General features: G+C 39.8%; 2 protein-coding genes across 2 annotated transcripts; one reads left to right on the top strand and one right to left on the bottom strand.

Annotated features, from left to right (window-relative positions):
- Positions 1-131: 131 nt before the first annotated feature.
- Positions 132-8,645, bottom strand: eps8l1a (EPS8 signaling adaptor L1a). Its single transcript, XM_063903372.1, has 14 exons — positions 8,368-8,645; positions 7,123-7,240; positions 6,914-6,972; positions 6,548-6,686; positions 5,572-5,660; positions 5,396-5,470; positions 5,171-5,319; positions 4,883-5,092; positions 4,527-4,635; positions 4,291-4,431; positions 4,051-4,195; positions 3,761-3,923; positions 1,107-1,239; positions 132-616 (listed from the first exon to the last, which is right to left on the bottom strand). The coding sequence occupies exons 2-14, from the start codon at positions 7,238-7,240 to the stop codon at positions 551-553; spliced, it is 1,596 nt and encodes a 531-aa protein (XP_063759442.1). The 5' UTR covers positions 8,368-8,645; the 3' UTR covers positions 132-550.
- Positions 8,646-11,025: 2,380 nt separating this feature from the next.
- slc6a16a (solute carrier family 6 member 16a) lies at positions 11,026-23,747 on the top strand. Its single transcript, XM_063902991.1, has 12 exons — positions 11,026-11,276; positions 16,450-16,675; positions 17,127-17,284; positions 17,983-18,109; positions 18,196-18,371; positions 18,862-18,972; positions 19,111-19,352; positions 19,989-20,160; positions 20,982-21,183; positions 21,455-21,614; positions 21,707-21,869; positions 22,431-23,747. The coding sequence occupies exons 1-12, from the start codon at positions 11,274-11,276 to the stop codon at positions 22,767-22,769; spliced, it is 2,079 nt and encodes a 692-aa protein (XP_063759061.1). The 5' UTR covers positions 11,026-11,273; the 3' UTR covers positions 22,770-23,747.
- Positions 23,748-24,038: the final 291 nt, after the last annotated feature.

Below are 24,038 nucleotides of genomic sequence, written 5' to 3' on the forward strand. Positions count from 1 at the left end.
CACTTCTTTAATTCTTCAGCTGAACACAACCACTTCAGTCTGTTACATACTTGTGAAATATTATCTATATTTCTTCATATAATATAATAAGTAAAGAAAGGTTTCATTAAACTCTTAGATAAAATACAAAATACACATATTTACAGTTTTATTAAAGCCAATATATTGACAGCAATATAACCCCTGTTACTGTGTGCTACCTTATGTCATGATATGCTCTGCATGTGAAGGCACAATAATAAACAAATAATTAAAACATTAAAATAAAACAGAAAGAGTTATTAAATAATGTATTGAATGTGTATTTATTTTAAACCCGTCTGCGGCAAGCTAAATTGTCTTAACACAGATTGATGTGTAAGATGTGCAATCACAGTGTTTGATGTGAATTTTTAACACAGCTTGGTGGATCTGTAGCTCATGATATAACAGCATGTATGACAAGAATATAAAAAGATAACCTCTGCATCATCCAGCTGTTTATGCAATCCTACAGTTCCTTCCATTGATGTTTGATACCACATCCGTCGCCCTACATCACTCTCTCTCATTACAGGTTAATCCTCATCTTCTGCTTCTCCATCGCTGTCTCTAGTTCCGTGGATTTCCGCACATCCTGAGAAGGACACAAGATAAAATGTGATTAAAAGACAAATATCCAGCAGAAAGTATATTGACACTCTTCAAAAGCAGCTTCTCAACTGTTCATTTAAAACCTACATTTGAAAAAGACTATTGTTTTCAAATTCCGATCCTATTCAGCCATATCTAAAACCAATGTTTGTGCAGTGGAGGCCAATTTAAAACACACCCCAGATAACAAATATTATGAAATAACTTTGGTACCAGACTAAGAACAAAAAAGGCTCTTTACTAATCAACAACTGGTAAATCTACCTGCCTGCAACTGTTGACTTGTCCGATCTGTACGAACTGCGATCAATTTCATAGTTTTTCAAAGTGAAAGGTAACTAATCTTAAGTCAATATGGGTCAGTAACACTGCATTTTAAATTGAGATAAGTCTGTGCATAACAAATGACTCAGAACAAATCAACCCAGGTGATTCCACCACACAAACAAAACCAACAAAAACAGTGGACAAACCTCGAGGAGGGACTTCTGCACCATGATTTGGCTGTAGACTCTCACACCTTCATCTGATGACACGGTGCGCAGCTCCTCCTTATTCAGGGAGAAAAGCTGGGCTCCATTTAAAACGCCCAGACTCTGAACTGTCCTAAGAGAGGAGGAAGGAAGAAGATCAGTGTTATGAGAACTTTCATTATCAGAGTTCACTTATAATCTGGATATACAGTGGGGCAAAAAAGTATTTAGTCAGCCACCAATTGTGCAAGTTCTCCCATTTAAAAAGATGAGAGAGGCCTGTAATTTGTATCATAGGTATACCTCAACTATGAGAGACAGAATGAGAAAAAAAATCCAGGAAATCACATTGTAGGATTTTTTATGAATTAATTGGTAAATTCCTCGGTAAAATAAGTATTTGGTCACCTACAAACAAGCAAGATTTCTGGCTCTCACAGACCTGTAACTTCTTCTTTAAGAGGCTCCTCTGTCCTCCACTCGTTACCTGTATTAATGGCACCTTTTTGAACTCGTTATCAGTATAAAAGACACCTGTCCACAACCTCAAACAGTCATACTCCAAACTCCACTATGGCCAAGACCAAAGAGCTGTCAAAGGAGACCAGAGACAAAATTGTAGACCTGCACCAGGCTGGGAAAACTGAATCTGCAATAGGTAAGCAGCTTGGTGTGAAGAAATCAACTGTGGGAGCAATTATTAGAAAATGGAAGACATACAAGACCACTGCTAATCTCCCTCGATCTGGGTCTCCACACAAGATCTCACCCCGTGGGGTCAAAATGATCACAAGAACGGTGAGCAAAAATCCCAGAACCACACGGGGGGACCTAGTGAATGACCTGCAGAGAGCTGGGACCAAAGTAACAGAGGCTACCATCAGTAACACACTACGCCGCCAGGGACTTAAATCCTGCAGTTCAAGACGTGTCCCCCTGCTTAAGCCAGTACATGTCCAGGCCCGTCTGAAGTTTGCTAGAGGGCATTTGGATGATCCAGAAGAGGATTGGGAGAATGTCATATGGTCAGATGAAACCAAAATAGAACTTTTTGGTAAAAACTCAACTCGTCGTGTTTGGAGGAGAAAGAATGCAGAGTTGCATCCAGAGAACACCATACCTACTGTGAAGCATGGGGGTGGAAACATCATGCTTTGGGGCTGTGTTTCTGCAAAGGGACCAGGACGACTGATCCGTGTAAAGGAAAGAATGAATGGGGCCATGTATCGTGAGATTTTGAGTGAAAACCTCCTTCCATCAGCAAGGGCACTGAAGATGAAGCGTGGCTGGGTCTTTCAGCATGACAATGATCCCAAACACACCGCCAGGGCAACGAAGGAGTGGCTTCGTAAGAAGCATTTCAAGGTCCTGGAGTGGCCTAGCCAGTCTCCAGATCTCAACCCCATAGAAAATCTTTAGAGGGAGTTGAAAGTCCGTGTTGCCCAGCGACAGCCCCAAAACATCACTGCTTTAGAGGAGATCTGCATGAAGGAATGGGCCAAAATACCAGCAACAGTGTGTGAAAACCTTGTGAAGACTTACAGAAAACGTTTGACCTCTGTCATTGCCAACAAAGGGTATATAACAAAGTATTGAGATGAACTTTTGTTATTGACCAAATACTTATTTTCCACAATCATTTGAAAATAAATTCTTTAAAAATCCTACAATGTGATTTTCTGGATTTTTTTTTCTCATTCTGTCTCTCATAGTTGAGGTATACCTATGATAACAATTACAGGCCTCTCTCATCTTTTTAAATGGGAGAACTTGCACAATTGGTGGCTGACTAAATACTTTTTTGCCCCACTGTAAGTGTCTTTTTCTTATAGAAGGATTTAAGCATGTATAATATTAAGATTCACTTCTTTATTATTTTGTTATCACTGCCCCCAAAGGTCCTGAATGTCCTCTTGGCTGACTGTTTATGTTCAACTCAACTCAGTTCACAGTTCAACTGCAACACACAAGCATCTGCAGGGAGGAGGGTTTGGCAGTAGAGGGCGCTGTTGTGCAGTTAACAAAATCAAAGTGTGTTCCAGAAAACCTTTGCAATGCAACATACTGTGGATATTAAATTGATTCAATTGTTCTTAAAGCACCCAAGTGTCCAATAAGCCCCCCCACTTCTTATTTTAGATGTCCTGGTATAGTAGAATAAATTACTCCCATTTATCATTAGTGATACAATGCTGCATGGGATAAGTTAGTTAGGAACACAGCCAATCTTTAACATGATGGTTGTGGCATTTCTTTAAAAGACCACCTAACCCCAACATTACTAGTTGTTTGTTAATATCTCACCCTGTGTTACGTACAAAAATTATTCAAGAACACTTGTTTTTTGCATGCATCTACTGTGAACTAACTAACTATATGTTACATCCACACCTCAGTTTTCCAGTTTGGTGCCCTTCCCAAATACATGCAAATCAATAAACCCTTATTATTCAAAACACTTGTGCAAGCTTCAAGGTAAGGCAGGGTGAGTAATGATAACTTTAAAGGGTTAATTAACTGCAATTTAGTTACTTTCAAGACTAATGCACCAGCGCAATGGAACTGGATTGATTTTTTAAAACAATAGTGCTTGCAGGTTTATTACTGAGTTTGTATCTTTGGTCTGAGCTTTCTCCAGCTTCCTTCACACTCACTGCTGACTGAAGCCTTTGGCAGTGAGCCAGGCCTCCACCTCAGCGGCAGGTGAGTGGTAGTTCAGGGGAGTGGAGGAGTCAGCTGAGCGGGGGAGCACCTGCGGGCGGATAGAGCCTCGTTTCTCAGCTAGCCTCTGCATGAGCTCATCATTCATTATCATCACTGCAAATACAAAACACACAACACTTAATTTATAATGTATAAGAATCTCCTGTGATCCAACATGTTTGTGAACTCTCTTATGTTTGTACACATGATATTGTCATATCAACACATGTGGACTTATTACCTCGGTCGTGGTCTTCTCCCTGCATTGTTGTAGAGGGTAAAACCATGCTCTGTGGTCTCATTGGGCTTGTAGGGGTGGGACTTGTCCCAGATGGGCTCACTGGAGCGTACGAGAAGTACTTTGTCCGAGGGCTAAGGGCTGTCTTCTGTTGTGGAAAGGGGGAATGAATAAAAACTGTGGAACGGCATAGAACAAAGAGCCACTGTGTTTGAAAACTCTGCATGAGTGGTGTATCTGTACCTTTGACTCTGAGCGCAACACTGGGCTGGCTCTGCCTTTGTGATTTAGAGCAGATAGAGGCTCCAGGATGTTAGAGGGGACAAATCCGATCTGGTCAAAGCGGTTTTGACACTTCCACCACCGCTTGGATGAGTCAATGACCTGCAAAAAACAGCCGTCAAGTTTTATGTTACTTTCCGCTGCACCTCTTTTTACGGGTGGGTCACTGACCCTTATGTCTCATTATGGATGTGTACCTCTAGTGTTTCTCCTTGCAGCACAGAGAGCTCAGTGCTGTTTCTAGCCACAAAGTCATAGCTGCAGCAGAAATGCCTCTCCCCCTCTGGCGGGGGCCCATTTTCTTCTCTGAAACAAGAAAGATTTGTAAATGGTCTGCAGAGGCTGAAATCCCAAAGCTCTACAACACTCTACAAAAACATTTCATGCAACAAACAGACGTTTATATAGGAGTTAATTTAGAAGAAAAACAAAGAAGCTATAGAACAGAAAGCAGTATGAACTGGCCTGAGTTAAGACATGGGGGAGTGGACAGGAACAGGAAAAAGCATGTTTGAAGATGGGGGTTTTGAGAGCTAAATGTCTAAATACTCACACGTCATAACTGTCTTCCCCTGGGCCCTCCGCTGTCTGGCGAGCTCGCTCCTGCAGACTGTTCGCCCCGCTACTTTCACTGAAAGCATCTTGCTTGTGCTGCGACTCGATGGGATCCTCGAAAAGCTGGCCAGTTGAGTCATAGGCCTGAGGCTTCCACCCATCAAGGAACACAGGTGTGTATGGAGGAACAGACATGCTGAGGTGTGAACTGGGGAAAAGGGTGAGAAGATCTTGTTGGAGCAACACTTTCAAACAAAAAATTACAAACACACACAAACACACAGACCAGGGGGAAGTCCAGTTGGGTCCTAATGAAGTCCACAGCTCCGTATCCTCTTCAGTTAGATGATTCTGGAGCAGTGAAACAGCCCCACTGGTCATAGCAGGACTGACCACAGATGCTCCTAACTCCGGACCTCCAGTGGTTTTTACCATCTGTGAAAAAGAGAGTAGCCTAAGTCAGAATCACAGAGGTAGAGAAGCTATTAGATAAAATGTTAGGAGGACTCACCAGTCTGAGAGGCACAAAGATGGGATGTAGCAGCTCTGGCGCATTAGGCTGTGTGATGGATGACTTGAGACGGTCCTACATAAACCAGCAATAAATGTTATATAAATGTTACAGCAGAATTTACTCGGGCATTACCAGAGTCACTAAGTGCTCAATTATGATGAGTTTAATCTCACCAGCAGACTGAGGGAGTATTTGATTTTCTGAAAGATGCCCACAAACTCTTCCTCTGATGGAGGCAAAGCTTTCAGGGTCAACAAATCATCTGCAAACAGAGGAGAACAATTACAGCTTAACAGGACACACAAACATGGTGATCTATGTTATTAAACTGTCCATGGCAATTTTAGGGGGAAAAAAATTGAAAAGTCAAATTAAGTTCTCGAGTGAAGGTGTGGAAGGCTTGTTCCAGCAAGTACTCCCTACAAAGCAAGTGACTAATAACAATCTGTCATTTCATTACTAATACATTCATACGTTTATTTGCCTTTATACATATCAAGGGTCACACCTATCCCATCGTACACTTGGAAACACCCTGGCCATGTTGCCAGGACAACACAGAGAAAACACAAATGGACGGAAAACGCTTATACTCCTATTCAAACCAATAATCAATTTATAGTGTGCAGCGTTGAAAATACAAAATCTTCTTGTTTTTTTTAATGATTAATCTTCATGGAAGTGGAAACAGCCCTGAAGACAGCTTGTTAAAATGTAAAACAACATTATTTTATTTCCGCTTCTTAATGTCCCTGGTTTGACTTGGCCACAGCTACAGTGACTTCTTTGTCATGGTGCATGATTGCTGCGGGCAAGAATTTTCAAAAATACCTGAAGGACTTTTTGGCACTTTGCCCATTGACCTGCTTTTAGCACGTAAATAGTGATTCAACATACAGCTTCTGTCTTCAGTTCCCTAGTTTTGCTCTTCTTCTGCTGCCCCAGAAAACAGCATTCACAAACCTCAACCAAGCACCCCGAATATTTCCTCCTCTGCATCCTGATCTACACTGCCTTAATCCTTCATTAGACATCTCACAATTCTTAACATTATCATTTGGGTTTGTTTCTCAAGACTCAGATGGATTGTCTACATGCAGGGCATTTCTTTAACTTCTGGGTAAACTATGACTACATTACAACTCTCACCATCTTGGTTCTCCTTCTTCTTCTTGCTCTTTCTGCTCCTCTTCTTCTCCCTTTGGTTGATGACACTCTGGGCCTCAGCGGTCTGCTGCAGGCGTGTCATGAACCGCTCCACATCGTCAAAGCAGTGGTTCATAATCTCCTGAAGAAAAATACAGTGTGTTTCAGCCATTTGCCAGAGCAACCTTAACAGTTCATACTGGTATTTTAAGAAGTTATCAGTGAGTTACACAACATACAAAGATGCTGAAATATTTATATGCATTTCTTATAAGGCACGCTAACACATGTATGCAATCCAACCATGTCCCTGTAATAACTGCATTTTTAAATACTGTTAAATCTTAATTTAACTATGCAATTACATACCAATTCTCTCTCTGCACTCAATAGAGATGTAAAACTCGACTCCCCACTGGCACCGTTCTCTGAGGACAAGAACAAAGCCATTAAAGCAAACTTAGACATGCAACACCTAAACACCGACACCTAACATGATGCATATTGTTGGTTACAAGCAGCAGTATAATATATGCTGGGAATAAACATATAAATACACATTAGACGGTTAAAAATACCATTGCCAAAATGTGTGTAGACGGGTAGGACTACAGCAGGAGGCTGATCTCCAGGGACCATCATCACTCGAACCCCTGAGTGCTTCCGAGGGGCCACTGGTGGCGGTGATTTAGACATCTGTTGTTTTGTGAATGCAGATGGAGTAAAGTCAGACATACAATATGGGACACTGTTCAGATAAAATGACAAAACTAAATAAATAGTAACACTTTCTAAGATGCCCAATTCTAGTGTCTTAAGGTCATCTTAAAAAATGCATTATTAAATCTTTGCAGGATCATACAAAACATGACATTTGTTATTTTGTTTAACTGGTCATCTCAGAAATGGAGTTCTCCATTTGACCCAACTTTGATGAAAAAAATGCTATACATTAAATTCACTGCAGATAAAACATAACACCAATTCTAGTACACAGATATATGTATGTTTATAATACATTTATTTTACTGAGTATTATAAACATTTAAGAATCCAAGCTATAATTATACAGACTTACAAGCCGATAAGGTAGCATTTTAACTATATGTTAATCAAACATTAGAAACAGGGGCGTCATCGAAAGTGTTACCAGATTTTAAGATAAATGTTTACCGGTATGTCAGCTTTTATTATAACTTATTTCCTCTTCATGGGACAATATATAATGTAATACATCTTTGAAAACCTTTGATTAAACATTCTCATTTTGACTTTTATATGAACATTGTAAAAGAAAATGATGAATGAGAGTTTAATTATTGTCACATTCCTAAAGCTGATAGAAAGAATGCAGAGTATTCCTTCTTGTACATTCATGTACGTGACACTTGCACTGGACAGGAAAAACCACTGTCATTAGATGCATGGTATGCAGATGACACAACCACAGAAACTTGATTAAAAAGACTGAACCAGCTGAAGTTTACCCAGTATCTGCAAACAGAATTAAGCTTTGACATCGCCTTTGCTGATATTGATCATACCTATGTAGCAGTTAATACTGCATACACACATGTTTTACTGTGGTTGTCATAAAATGAACGTTGCACAGAGAAAATTATGACATATTCTCAGGTATCATGATGAAGTGTAGCAGCTCAAAAAGTCTCCTCTGAGCAACATATCACTGGAACGAGCTGTCCTTCAAGTGACAGGTGTATCTGCTCCTCAAAGACCCTCTCAAACACACACACACACACACACTCACACAGATTCACACTATGCATAGAGTTAACACATAAATCCTAGATACATCACTGTACCTTTTATTGCGGTTTGAGTGTTTAAATCCAGGGCACGGAGAGCAATCCTCGTACTGAGTTGTATGAACACTGAGCCTAGCTGTTTACACGAGCACGTCCCACCTTCTTGAAAAATGCAGAAACAAGAAAAACGAGTCTGACTTTCTTTTCGTAGCTAATCTGTTTCATTCTCCTCTGATTCTCTGATACACACACACACACGCACACACACACACACTCCCTCCCTTTCCTCTCTCTGCATCTCTGGCCTGTGACAGGCACTTCTATCAACAACAGCCTGCGGCTTGTGCCAAGGGGCTAATGTGATCTGCAACACATGCCATTCCATAAATGTAATGCAGACTTCCTCAAACTCCCCACCTCCACACATTCATCAGGTTTCGTTTGAGACTAAGCCGAGGTAAGGCTCAGAGGGTTTTTGAAAGCTCAAATTAAATTGTGTGAATAAAAATAAATTTAAGTCCATTTCATTCATAGTTTAAATTATTTGACATTGCTTCCCTTTATGACCAACTACTAATCACATTCAATAATTAACCATTTCTTCTATTCGTCTTGCAGTTGTCTTCTCTCTAAATGCTCACATTGGCTGAGTGAAATCAAAGGAAAACGCTTAACTCAGTAATTAATACAATGAACAAAATAGTTGTTTTTGGTAAAAAAAAAAAAACAGACTGGAAGAATATGTTGGAAGGTGTGGAAAAGGATGTTGGAAAACCATAAACATCTAGTTTGTGATTTTAAAAATCTGTTGAGTAAACACATCTAGATAAAATGCAACTTTAGCCAGGATAAGTGTTGTTGTTTTTGACTGAACATTTAAGGAATCAATCCGTCCTTTTTTCATCAACTTGCAGCTTCCAGGCACTTAAGTATGTTACTTCTGGATACAAAGCAAGGAAGATGGGTTATGGAGAACTGTGCTGTAGGTGAACAGTGACACCGACTGGTTGTTTCTGGTCCGACTCAAACCATATCTGCATCTGTCCTGGTGATTGACTGACTGTTGAGGTCTGGGAGGTTGTAAACAGGTGGTCAAACAGAAAAACAAAAGGTTGATTGTAGCGGACCATGATCACTTTAGTTTCTACCCCACGCACCATGCTTTTTATGTTCCCTGTTAGCACTGCATACTGAAGACATTCACCATAGGCAAAATGTATTAAAGTACATTTACTAAAGTACAATATTGAAGTGGTTGTACTTAACCTGAGTATTTACATGTTATGCTGCTTTGTACTTCTCCACAACATTTTGAAAGCCAATATTGTACTTTTTATTCCGCTGCATTTATTATGCAGAGAGGTGTGCTTTTCCTGGCACTCTGGGAGGCTTTCTTTAAGTAAAGGATCAGGATCAGAGTTGTTATTACATGCAACTTGGCCGCAGTTATTGGGGTTTGGTTAGTAGGGAACACCAGACTATTTTCCAAGCACTTCTCTTAGTCTTCCTCTGGGTGCTTCAGATCTTCTCTTGACTTTGTGATAATTAATGTCCGCTGAAAAAATAAACTGATGGGGTGTTGGCATATTTCTACAGCCTTTCCCTGTTTTGGGTCTGTTTCTAAAGAACAAAAACAACATTTATTTGCAGCTGACTTTTCTATGTTGACTTTAATCTTGTTTTGAGTCATTTTTGCAATTATTACATGAACATAACAAAAAGGGTGTCTTACTCAGCTTAAGGGCTTTTCTGTCGATCAAAGTGAACGACCCCATGTCTATCTTTTTTCTTATTTTGCCGCCCTATTCAAAACATATTCATCGTCACAATTTGCTTATATCATCTGGCTGCATAACATGTATGCCCTCCCTTTTCCCAAAATAGGAAAAAATAAACAACATAGGACTCATGTTCCAGATTTATACTGTTTATCCTTTAAATCCTAAATGATTTATGTCAACCCCAGGGATTAAGTTTAAATAAACTTGAATGGTGCATGAGACAAATCTGGCATGCACTCCATATTACACAGACCATTAGCTTTAATACACAAACTGTTGGTTCCTCAATGTATTCATTTTTGGGAGCAAGTGTTAACACAGTTCTTCCACTATAAGGAGTACACATCTTCCTGGCCTTCAACCAACAGATGGCTAAACATGTGATGCAAACTTTTTTTGGATCAGCGGTGGGATCATTTCTAGTACATATTTTTCAACACAAAAGGTATTCCTTCAGTTTCGACATGAATGGGCTGAGTTCAATCAGTAGGAGATGATGACTTTGCAAAGAGCATCTGACTTCACTGCATTTGTGGGAGCTGGGTTATTTAACAAATAAGATATTTAGATAAAAAATATATAATTAGGTTATTGAGAAGTATTGAGTTTTTCTCCTTTTTCTGAAACAAATTGCTTACTTCTAATTAGTCATTTTAGACATCAGTGGAATTTAATTGTGCGCCTATTATGGGCAAACCGTCAGCGCATGTACCCTAGTTGCACGAATACACGCGCAATTATAATCGGTGGCTTTTTAAATGTCACATTAAAATACAATATAAAGAAATACAGTGACTATATCCACAAAAAGAGCACCTATCTTTCGTAGGTGCTCTTTTTGTTTTGAATCTACAAGGTACACAAACATACTCTCGTGTAGTTACAGAAGTCGTTGAAGGGCAGCTCAGCCCCCTCAAACCTCCCATTGGTTCCATCTACACAAACTTCTCCTGCATGTCTTCTCGAGGCTGGCGACGAGAGTGTTTGTTCCAGCACACAAAAACGTGGTCGCAAGTTTTCAAAACGTCCTTCCCGAGGCTTTTCTCCCACAGCAGATTATATTTTGCTGCAAAACCAAACAGAGGAAGAGTTTGAAAAGTAGCCTTGTGAGAGAAAGTGCGGAGCAGAGACCAACACAGGATTCCTGGAAACTTTACTCAACTCTCCGAGCGTGCTGTCAGCATGGTATGTCCACAACACAACTAAGTTCTGATATTAAGCTCTAATGTTTAATATCCATCCGCTCTTATTCTTTATTTTACTTGACGCTCACTTTTTTCGTTTTGAACATTTGGGACTTGTGCTGTATGATTTACCGTTACTTGACTCTTCGTCAGTGATTTAAGCAGTCATGAATTTAGGCTTTAAGGCTGTGTTTTGCTTGACTGTGGATAATCTCTGTCATGCACCTGATTTTCCGTGCATTTGTTTACAGTAATACACACGATGCATAGCCACAGATTTCCTTTTAAACCCATGAAAGGTTTTACTGTGCCCGTACAAGAAAGCTTCTGTAATGTGCATTTAAAATGAGATGTGTAACTATATATATTTTTAGGTTTATGATGATTTTACCATAAGTTTACTCTACGACTGAAAGTTTACTGAGAGCAATTCTACACGTTGATCTAATGTAGATGTAAACACCGTGAAATTGAAGATGAACGGAAGCACTTTAACATTTTAATCATCAACCAAATATATGTTAATGACCCTCATACATTTTTGTTGCAAATGTACGGCTATAGATAGCCTACTATTTGTATGTATTGGGTTTTCTCCATGATATCTTGGAGGCTATAACTTTTACTGAAAAGGGGTGTAGTTGATTGACAGCTAGGATTATGCAAAAGTGTGTGAGTGTGTGTTGTGTGTGTGTTGGGGGGTGTTGGCAGTTTTACTTTTAGATAAAAATAGCCAGGTAAAGAAATAATCTTTGTGATGATAAAAATGTCTGCTCATAATGCATAACAATGGCATGTTGTTATTATTATGCCTTCTTAAATCCTTTGTATTTAATCCACATGATTATTATTCTATTGTATTTTGTGGTTGCTCTTTTGTTGACACACAGCCAACATACACAGCTCAGCCATAACATTATGACCACCTGCCTGATATTGTGTAGGTCCCCCTCTTGTGGCCAAAACAGCCCAGACCTGTCAAGGCATGGACTCCACTAGACCTCTGAAGGTGTGCTGTGGTATCTGGCAGCAAGACGTTAGCAGCAGATCCTTTAAGTCCTGTAAGTTGCGAAGCGGGGCCTCCATGGACCGGACTTGTTTATCCAGTGCTCCCATCTATGCTCGATGGATTGAGATCTGGGGAATTCTGAGGCCAAGTCAACACCTTAAACTCGTTGTTGTGTTCCTCAACCTTTCCTGAACCATTTCTGCAGTGTGGCAGGGCACATTATCCTGCTGGAAGAGGCCACTGCCATTAGGGAATATCGTCTCCATGAAGGGGTGTACTTGGTCTGCAACAAGTTTAGGTCGGTGGTGGTACGTGTCAAAGTAACATCCACATGTTACCCAAAGTTTCCCAGAGCCTCACACTGCCTCCGCCAGCTTGCCTTTTTCCGATAGTGCGTCCTGGTGCCATGTCTTCCACGGGTAAGCGACACACACGAAGCCGGCCATCCACATGATGTAAAAGAAAACATGAATAGTCAGAACAGGCCACCTTCTTCCTTTGTGACGTGGTCCGGTTCTGATGTTCACATGCCCATTCTAGGCGCTTTCGGAGGTGGACAGGGGTCAGAATGGGCACCCTGACCGGGCTGCAGCAATGTGCAACAAACTGCGATGCACAGTGTGTTCTGACACCTTTTCAACAGTTTTAGCAATTTGATCTACAGTAGCTTTTCTGTTGGATCGGACCACCAGGGCCAGCCTTCGCTCCTTAGGCACATTAATAAGCCTTTGCCGCCTATGATGACCCTGTCACCAGTTTTCCGGTTTTCCTTCCTTGGACCAATTTTGTTAGGTACTGACCACAAAAGCTGCAGTTTTGGAGATGCTCTGACCCAGTCGTCTAGCCATCACATTTTGGCCCTTGTCAAAGTCGCTCACATCCTTGCGCTTGTCGTTTTTTCCTGCTTCCAAAGCTGTTCAGCATCATTCACATTTTGTTCTTATTATTAGTGTGAACAGCATTTACACTAAATGCTTTTTCTAGTTTAAGTAAGTGACAAGATACCTGATGGCCACGTGTGTGATAGTCTAATTCAGTAGCGTGCCTGTTAACAGTCAATCACTTTGTGTGAATACCAAAACGACATTGATGGTGGACATAGTAAAGTATAGTGCTAACGTTACACCGATTCGGAGACTTTGAAAGTAGTTGGCTTTACTCTTAAGCCTTACTAGGTCCTGAACTGGAAGATTGCCAAAATGAATGAAGAATGAAAAAACTTCTCTGGCTCCTTTTCAAACATGCCGTCGACATGTCAAATTGCAGGAATGAAAGGGTCTTTATTCTGGCTGTTTGTAGAGGGCTGGTATGTATGCAAACTGAAACAAACTTGAACGGTTTGAAGCACGCATTCACATAATGTGTAGACAAATAAAACACAAGGTTTCACAATTTCATATACTAAACATTTGTGACAAAAACTTAGCTCCACTTTATGTTTTCATTCGAAACTATCCCATGTATCTTTTAATCATAAACTTTACTAATCATATGTATGTTCTTCTACCATTTAGTCATGTACTTTGAGCAGAAGTGCTTTCAACTAACTCAGTGGTCATGTTTTGAGGTTTAAGTTAGTGCTGTTGCATAAAGCTGAATTATATTAGTCGTCTACCTGTGGATGTTTCCACTGCAATGCAGTCAAATGTACAGCAGATTTGATATGCTTTAGCTATTAGATATCATTATATCATACAGCTCAGCAAACATCTTACTTTTAGATTTTTGTTCTGTTGATTAAATGAGTGTATACACTGGATCAGTGTGATCAAAGCTATCCGTGCGTGTGCGCGTGTGTGCGCACGTTTGAGCGTGCATGGCGAAAGGGGCAACAAGATCATTTCAGATTAGCCAAGAATAGAAAACAGAAAGTAGTAGAGTTGTTCTGAACTGTATTTAGACCCAGAATGAAAGAATATGCATGCAGCATTTTCCCACATTTTCTAAAGACATGTTATAATATTAAGACTCGGTCTTTATCGATCTAGAAAAAGGTGGCATAAACAGGAAATTGTTGAAAATGTTTCTCTATTTAAAACTAATTCCAGCTATGTGTAAATTAGTTTAACAAATAACAGTACGATCTGATACAGGGTTGCTGTTTTTATAAAAATAAGTAAAACATTTCCAAATGCATACATCTGATTGAGAGGTAAACTGTATCTGCATTAATGCAAATAGTGTTTTCAGTGATAACTTTGGAGATTAGGCTGTTTGGGAGTGCATGTTGTTTTTCTTTAAAAGGAATTATCTGATCCTCCAAGGTTAGTCACAGTCCTGACAGCCAGACTTTATCATTTCAAAACATGGTTATACAGATGTAGATTCAGGTAACCTTTTTCAATCACTACTCAAGGTTAACTCAATCCAGGGTTAACTACGGCTACAACTACCAATTGTTTTTATTGATGAATAGTTTAGTAAACAAATGTGTAGATATTTAAGAATGACATCTTCAAAAAACTTGCTTTATCTGATTTACAGTCTAAAACCAAGGGATGTAAGAGTCAATGAAATTGTTTTATATACTAACGCAAAATATGTTTTCTACCACTAGGGGTTCCTCAATAACAACAATGGTGACGTTGTGAAGTAGTGTGAATCCAAGCTTTAAAAGTGTATGGTAAAATTGCGTCTTGAAACTGGATACACAATTTGATTTATGACATCTTTTTTTTTCTTCTTTTTTTTCTGTCTCATGTGCAAAAGGGGAACCACTGCATTTACGGGGACTAACTGAAACAGACTATAACCATAATTAAAACTACGGCTACATTGACCACAACAAAAACAAAAGCCTGCTTTGGTTTTATAAATGGGTCCTCAAAGTGTGTCTTAACCTTGTCACCAACTGTCCACCACATGGTGCAACCATGCGCCTCAGCACCACCCACAGTGGGAACCAATGTAAACCTAACACCTCCCACTGGAGACCCCCACCCAATTGAACTCAGACGACACCAAAGACTATCTCTGCCTCAGACAGGGATCTGCATGGCGGCTGCTGCTCTTCCCCTCCTCTCTATTTGTGTTTGCAGGCATATTTTGGTCGCACTCACACACGTTCACTCTATGAATGTGTTCATATATATATATATATAATGGAATCTATATATGTCTGAAATCACCTGACATGTCTGACCATGAGTCCTGACCTGCTACATATTGCTCTGGGTCATACCCTCCTGTAATTTTCCATTCACACAATCTGATACCAGCACTGATACAGCTAGGTCATGCTCTAAAGCCAGTTTGGCAAACGTTTGGATGTTGCCCAGTCATTGGAGCTAAATCAGTTAGTGAGAGTGGGTAGTTAAGGTGCAGTCAGGAAATCACATTTCTTTTGCATTAGGGAGAGGTTTACAAAGTGGGAGGCAGGACTCCCCTGGGGGGCTTCAACCCATTTTAGTGGAGGATCAGTGAATGGAAGGGAAGAGAAAATACACTATGAAAAGACACTTAATGGCTATTGTGAATAAAATGGCAGCCATAATTATTATTAAAAACATAGCGCTTTAATGAAAGTGCTACGGTAAATGACTTTTAAACTCAAATATTTGAACTGTATGAGCAGACAGGATCTCAGGGACTTCCACAAGGATACGGATACAGACTGTATCTGAAATCTACTGTTCTATATCTATTTCATGGGGTTAGGATATGTCTTACAGGTCACCCTAAAATGCACTATAATGCAGGAAATGGCATCTAAGAAATCAAAAATCTTCTGGGGGAGGACCCCCAGACCCCCCGCAGGAAGGCTTTTCCCAATGCTCATTTGGACCCCCCCAATATCACCTACATGGTTTCGCCCTTGGATACAGTTACAGCACATATGTCTTACACTGTCTTTACATTACAGGTCATAGGTGGAAACCACACACAAGTTCTTTTTCCCTCTTCTGAACTCTGTGGTCATTAGTCAAGCCCCCAACACTGCCTTGCGTTGTATTATAGACTGCTGTGCTCCCAGTGTTGAATGTAATGCAGAACTAAGATTCTTACCTTTTTATAATATGTTTCAATGGTTATGTGAATAATGTTTCAAAATGATGTTTTCTTATTTAAACATTTGTCAAAATAAACACAAAGTGTTTTTTCCATATTGTGCAGCCCTTATTAGCATGGAAGTTTATCATTCTTCTTCCTTTTTGTTTCTATGAAGACAGAGAAACGTCCGCTGGACACCCTGGAGGACAGAGCCTGGCTAGGCGAGGGCCAATCTGAAACTCAGCTTACAGCTGTGCCCGGTCTGGATGAAGCTGAGACGTGCGAGGCAGACCGACCAGCCTGGGACTCTAAGGTCCAGTATGTGTTGGCCCAGGTGGGATTCAGTGTGGGCCTCGGGAATGTGTGGAGGTTCCCTTACCTTTGCCACCAAAATGGTGGAGGTGAGTGTCTTTAAAGGGGCCTTTTATGCTTGTTGGGGTTTAACCTTTCCCCTAGTGTGTTGTATAGTTTATTATGCATGTCAGTCGTCTGCAAAGGCTAAAATCCCAGAGTTCCCTCCGTTTCTCTCCCACACACTCCCCCGATGCCTCAATTTGACCCCTTTGTTTACTTCAGTAACATAATGATATCATTTCGTAACACTTGTGCTTCTATTGGCTAGTGCTCATGCACACATTGTACATGATTGGCTAATAAAACAAAAAAGGTACTTTCCAACTCTTTGTTCCTCACTGCCTCATGACCGTACTGTAGCTCCCTAGAACCAGTAGCTGATATGTATTTAAAATGAGCATTTTGATCAATACAAATACATAATGAGGAAAGAGTATTAAGGAATATGCCTTCAGAGTCAAAGTCAGAATCAGAAATCCTTCTTCCTTCTGGTTCCAGGGGCCTTCATGCTGCTGTATGTTTTTCTTTTACTGATTGTGGGAGTTCCACTCTTTTTTATGGAGTTGGCAGCCGGCCAAAGCATTCGCCAGGGCAGCATCGGTGTTTGGAAGCACATCTCCCCAAAGCTGGCCGGGATTGGTTACTCCAGCTGCATGGTGAGGGTTTACATTTTAAAAAAAGATTTCTCTTTCCACGGACTTTAAGATCAGGCTGTTCTTGTGTGAATAAAAGGTTATACTTTAGATTATTAATTGGTAAGGATTAGTAAAATCCAAAACGAGGAAGCAATAAAATCCATTCTCTATCCATCATTGTGTTGTAATGGATGTATGTTTACTCACAAGTCAGTTTGCTCATAGCTCACAGTGTGTCGGCTAGGCTGCAGTGTCATAAAAGCCACAGCATATAGCACTTCATTTATTACCACAATACAAACACCTTTTATTTTGTAGCCACACTGTATTTGTTAAAGAAACGGGCACTGAAGGGTATCCTGTTACTGTATGTTGTAATGTGAGAGTTTCATAACACTGTCTGCAGACAAACCCTGCAAAAGGAGACTACTTCTTTCTGTGCAAACACAGCACACAGACGTTCACTTGTACAATCAGACCCCCGTTTTTACTCATTTATTTTCCCAAAAAAACCTAATTGCTCTGTTAGTCCAAGCTAATGTCACAATGCATTAAAGCTATGCATGAAGTATAAAACTGTACACATGATAATTATAACTTTTGGGATGCAAATGCATGAAATTAGAACAAATTGTATCATGGGTCATTTGAGATGTTCTAACTGCAAACATCTTTCTATGTAAATATTGATCATTTACAAACCCTCTCTTGTCTTTTAGGTCTGTTTTTATGTTGCTTTATATTACAATGTTATAATTGCGTGGAGCCTCTTCTACCTGGGTAATTCTTTTCAATATCCCCTGCCCTGGGAGCATTGTCCAATTGATGTATCCACCAATGCAACAGGTAACAACACAACTGAGAAGTTGATTGATTCACTGGCTGAAGATGCCAGTCGAATGTCTTAATGTTGTTTTTCCTCTTATCAACAGTGAAAGAATGTGCCGCTTCTTCACCCACTTCATACTTCTGGTTTCGGAAAGCCCTTAACATCACAAACTGCATTGATGAATCTGGAGAGTTTAACCCCATCATGACAGGCTGTTTATTGGCCGCTTGGGCAATCGTGTCCCTGGCTATGATCAAGGGTATCAAGTCTTCTGCAAAGGTACGTTTATCTCTGTCGTCTTTTGTTCCCCCAGTCAAAAGCATCCACAGGTTGCAAAAAAACACTTTTTGGCTAGAGTTGTATGAATAGATCGAATACACTGTCATCTGTCCGTTAAATATAAACCACAGCCAACAGACGGTCAACATATCTCAGTACAAAAACTGGAAAAATAAAGCACATCTCCCGTAGAAAATAATAAATGATGTGTTAATATGATATCAGAAGATAGGGGTTTGGTTCATTTGTAAGCTTGATAAGTGCTGATATGGTTCTTCTTGAATGAGCTACTGTAGGTTAGCTGTGCCCCCCTTTTTCCAGTCTCTATGCTAACCAGCAATTCATTACGTTATATGAGACGAACAGACATGAGAATGCTATTAATCTTCGCATCCAACCCCCAAAAGGCTTGTTTCCCTGAGATTCAAATATATTCCTTTAAAAGTTTCCAACTCAGAAATCACCTCCTGTTTCTTTTCCCAAATCTTAGGTGATGTACTTTTCCTCAGTTTTTCCCTATGTGGTGCTTTTTATTTTCCTCATCAGAGGGTTGATGTTAGACGGTGCGATGGACGGAATCACCTACATGTTCTATCCTAGAGTAAGCACACATTTCCTCATGACTTAAATCATATTCATGTCTTGATTTTGATGTGTATCCAATTCATTTTGTTCATATTTTCTATCATGTTACAATTATTACGACATAATGAGATTTAGTTTTGTTGTATTTTTTCAGTTAGAAATCTTGGGGAGTGTGCAGGTGTGGCGCCAGGCTGCTACACAAGTGTTTTTTGCTCTCGGACTCGGCTATGGCTCAGTGATCGCTTATTCCTCCTACAATCCAGTGAACAACAACTGCCACCGGGATGCCATCATGGTCTCGGGCATCAACTTCATGACGTCTGTGCTGGCCTCGCTGGTGGTTTTCGTCGTGCTGGGTTTCCGTGCCAAGACCATTGCAATGCGCTGCGTGGCTGAGTACGGATGTGTATGTGTGTGTGCATGAATATTGACTTCCCTTAAGTGTCCACACATTACATCCACCACTCTATTTCTAATGCTGTTGAAAGCACTACTCTTATATAAGTCCCAAAGTAATTGCAACAAGGAATGTATTCTCAATACCATACCATGTAATTAGGCAGTTAGCTTGGTTTGCCTAAAACTTGCTAATTTTGCTTGTTTTTTTGGTCAGAAAAATATGTTTTCTGAATAACTAGGCAGGTGCAATAAATATTGAAGGCAAGTATTTTCATGCCCTGACTTCCAAAAGGAAATACAACAGTTTAAGATATTTAATTTAATTTGATTTGATAAGGTTGGATAAGATTAGATATACTTTATTGATCCCAAATTAGGAACATAGATGTGTCACAGCAGCATGTTAACCAGGCATTACCCATGAGATCAAATATATAGTAAATAGAGTTATAAATCTATAGAGAATCTAAAGAAACATTTCTTTATACTGTTGGTAAGAGGACCCAAGGGTGCAAAATAAGGCAATAATTACTGATTATATTCACAATTAACCACAATATTTGAGTGAACGTCTTTTTAAAGCAAATATTGCCTGTTAAATGTTTTAGCTTTGTTTTTTCTAACTTCTTCCAGAAATCTTGGTCTCCTGAGCCACATGGGGTCTAACCAGTACTTTGATCCTTGGATCAACGCGACTGACCCAAGCTCCGTGTCTTTAGTTGAATACAGACACTGGTTCAGTCACCACAGCTCCATGCTGGGTCCTAACATCACCGACTGCAGCCTGGAAGAGGAGATGAATAAGGTAGCCGTGACATATTTCATTTGAATCAGCGTTTTCTTTTATATTGGGGTATTCAAGAGATACAATGAGAGTTTTTTTACTGTGAAATGTTTTTTTTAAAGAATCAGAAAACAACAAAATAACCAAAACCAAGCATTAGTTAAAACTGCACAATATTGACAGGCTGGTGTCCAGCACTGAGATGTAGTGTTAAACAGACTTTTGTTAATGGTTAAAAACCTGATTTTCGGAAGGTTGTTTTATCCATCGAGTATCATGAAAAGCTTTGATGCAACAACCTTTCCAAGAACCAAAAAAAAAAAATAGATTTGGTTTCCTTTTGAGTTGCAGGACACTGGCTTGCTTTGAAAAAAACACCAGGTATTCAAACATGGGTTGATATTTCAATAACAATAGTAAGAAGGTGTGGTGCTGAGGTTCCCAGAACCCCTGAGGAACCTGTGAGGTAATATCCAGCAGCAATAGTAAGAAAACATGGGACAAACTATGTAGTATGTCTCAATGAGAGATGAAAGCAAGCCGTGATAGAGGAGTGAAAGGAGGAACTCAAATAACAGAGACAGGGGCACTGCAAGTGATGTTATCTAATCACGAGTTTATTTTACTACAAAACATTACTCCACTCCCTACTGCGAGGACTACTACAGCATGGCTTCTGGTATAGTGCTATCAGATTATAGTACAAATAGGGGTCCAAAAACTGACTTTTAAGAATGGATAATGTTTTTGTTGTCCTCGCCTCCTAATATCTATATACAATCTTCAGTCAATATTTACAAAATCTTTATTCCCTCTCTTGTTTTCCCTTCTGTATGATGCAGGGTATTGAAGGGACAGGCCTGGCATTCATAGCGTTCACTGAGGTGATGGCCCTTTTCCCTGCCAGCCCCTTCTGGTCCACACTGTTTTTCCTAATGCTGCTAAACCTGGGCCTCAGCACCATGTTTGGGACCATGCAGGGAATCCTCACACCTCTCATGGACAATTTTACCTTCTTGGGCCGCCACCGAACCATCCTCACTGGTAACATGATGCTCAGTTTTGTAGGCATTTTAGTGAAAAATGACTTTAGTCCAGGAATTTTTGGCTAAAATGAAGATTTATACAGTTAAATGTGAAAATGCTTTCTTAAGCAGGACATTTTGATATATGTATGTGTAGTGCTGTCAGTGTTTGCTTACTCTTCGTGATCTATTGCCTTCTAAAGACTACAAATATTGTCTGCACAATTATAGAAATGTTCAAATAGCTGCTATTGTCCAACACTGTCTGCCTACTTTTTGTTGTGTTTCAGTGTCCAGCTGTGCTTTGGGGTTTGTAATAGGACTGTTGTTCACTCAGCGCTCAGGCAACTATTTTGTTACTATGTTTGACGACTACTCTGCAACACTACCTTTAGTCATTGTAGTGATATTTGAAACCATTGCTGTGTCGTGGGTTTATGGAACAGATCGGTAAGTAACCAATAAGTTCTGACAGTTTTACTTTAAAATTCCTCCGGTCATTTAATTCTCACATCTTATATAAATATTTTCCATGATTTCAGCTTCCTGGATGACATTGAAGTTATGCTCAAGTGGCGCCCTCCGGTGGTGTATAAGTATGTTTGGAAATATGTTTGTTTGCTGGCAATGGTTGGTCTTCTTGCTGCAAGCTTTACTCGCATGGTTTTCAAAAGGCCCACGTACACCGCCTGGAATCAAGCCACAGTAAGACACTTCATTTATTTTTCTTTTACATAGAACAATTTAATCCCATAAGCCTCTAATATATCTCACTATATATACTTCTCTGTATGTGTTCTCCCAACTGCACTCAATAAAAACTCTTGGTTTCTTTCAAGCTGTTAAGCTTGGTCAGTAGGGTATGAACATTGAAATATACAAATGACATATTATCTTAATGAGCATGTGCTAATTTGCATACATTTCCACAACAGAAATCTGTATAGGATAAAGCCAGAATCCAAATCCATATCCATAGACCTTAAATCGGGCTATGGCTGGTACATGAATAAACCCCCTCTTAAAAACCTTCAGAATATAAAGTTTTTATAGATGTGTATTGTAGGTTCTCTTGTAAGGGAACTAGGGTTGAAAAATAAATAAATAGTAGGAATCAACATTAAACATTCCCATTTAATTTGCTGGGAGTTATTTAATCTTAGCTTTGCAATTTATTCATGGTCACAAAGAAAGTTTTGAGTATTTTTTAAAAATTGGGCATCCCATATTTCTCTCTCTGACATGCTCTGTCTCTTCCCTTTCCAGGGCTCTGAGATGACTCTCGAGTACCCAGGTTGGGCTCTCGGTATGATCGTCATGCTAATAGTCTTTGCCAGCTTGCCGGTGCCAATTGGCTACATCCATTCCGTGTGGAAAAACCGCACGGCCCGTAACCCTCTCTCTGAGGAGGGAGTAGGCCAAGAGTTGCACCGCGAGTTGTACACCAAGTGCAGCTCTGCCGATCATTTGGAGTCTCTCCCCAGAGACCCTTCTGAGGAAAACGAGGCTCCTCCCAGAACAGCCTTCCTGCCCCTGGGCAATGAACACTACCGGCTCCTGCAGCAGCAGGAGGAGGATGATGAAGAAGAAGACACAGTGGTGTGAGCACGACTATGGAGGAGGATATGTATCGATGTTGAATCTAAAAAGAGTGTACAAACAGGAACCTGCAAGAGAAATAGTAAAGTGTAGGCAGCAAACAGATTTATGTATCATCGGAGGAAGAGTTGTTTCATCCCATTTTATCAAATTCAGCAAGTTATACATTGTTGAAGAAACCAAAGTGATTTGAACTATTTATGTTTTTAAATATACATGACCAGTCAAAATAAACATTTTAGATTCTCTAGTTATAAAACTACAACACCTAGTACCTCACTCCATTCATTTTCTGAACCACTCGCACTGTTCAGAAAATTAAAACACTCCCTGAAACATAAAATAAAAATGAAGCAAGGATTTTATGGAAGGATTTAGAGTAGGAAATTGACAAGCCACCAGCAAATCAAATATGGATGGTCTATTGTTTCTGTGAATCTGTTTTATCATGTAGGGGTTATAGTTCTAATGAGTTTTAGCAACATGCCAAGAATGTATTTGCATGAAAATATTGTGTGTGTGTGTGTGTGTGTGTGTGTGTGTGTGTGTGTGTGTGTGTGTGTGTGTGTGTGTGTGTGTGTGTGTGTGTGTGTGTGTGTGTGTGTGTGTGTGTGTGTGTGTGTGTGTGTGTGTGTGTGTGTGTGTGTGTGTGTGTGTGTGTGTGTGTGTGTGTTTGTTAATTTCTGTTGTGAATGTTTATATGTACAAAGGCAACGTTGATATGTCAGTGAAAAACTTTATTTGGCATTGTATTTGTAACATTTTACCTCATGAGACCTCAGTAATGTTTTTACTCAGTGCAGCAGTGTTGAACTGTCCTAGATGAGGTGTCTAATAAACCTCTAGATGGCAGCAGCCTGATTTGATGATGTCTTTTTTTGATTCACACATCCACTCAAAACCTAGGCTGTTAACACCTTCACTTAGATCAAACATACCATTGATGAGGACATTGAGTTTGAATTTTAAAAAAGTGTATGTTTAGGTGGGTTAAGAAAGAGGGAGAGTAAACTTTTGGGGGGGTTTCCCCCATATTTCATTAGGCTGAAGTCCCCTTTCAGAAGTAACGTTTAAAAACATTGTGACGTTATATAAGGTTTCAGTAAAATAAATACAAATTTGAGTAACTGCTTTTTTGAATTTCCATGGAGCCAATGTTTCTTTAAATTATATCCATGTGGGGTTTTTTAACACTATGAGTGGGATTGAAATCATTATATTTTGGCTTACAATAAACATTGGTGGAAATTATTTGTGCAAATATAATGCATACAT

Source organism: Eleginops maclovinus, chromosome 16, assembly GCF_036324505.1.
Source record: "Eleginops maclovinus isolate JMC-PN-2008 ecotype Puerto Natales chromosome 16, JC_Emac_rtc_rv5, whole genome shotgun sequence".
NCBI lineage: Eukaryota > Metazoa > Chordata > Actinopteri > Perciformes > Eleginopidae > Eleginops > Eleginops maclovinus.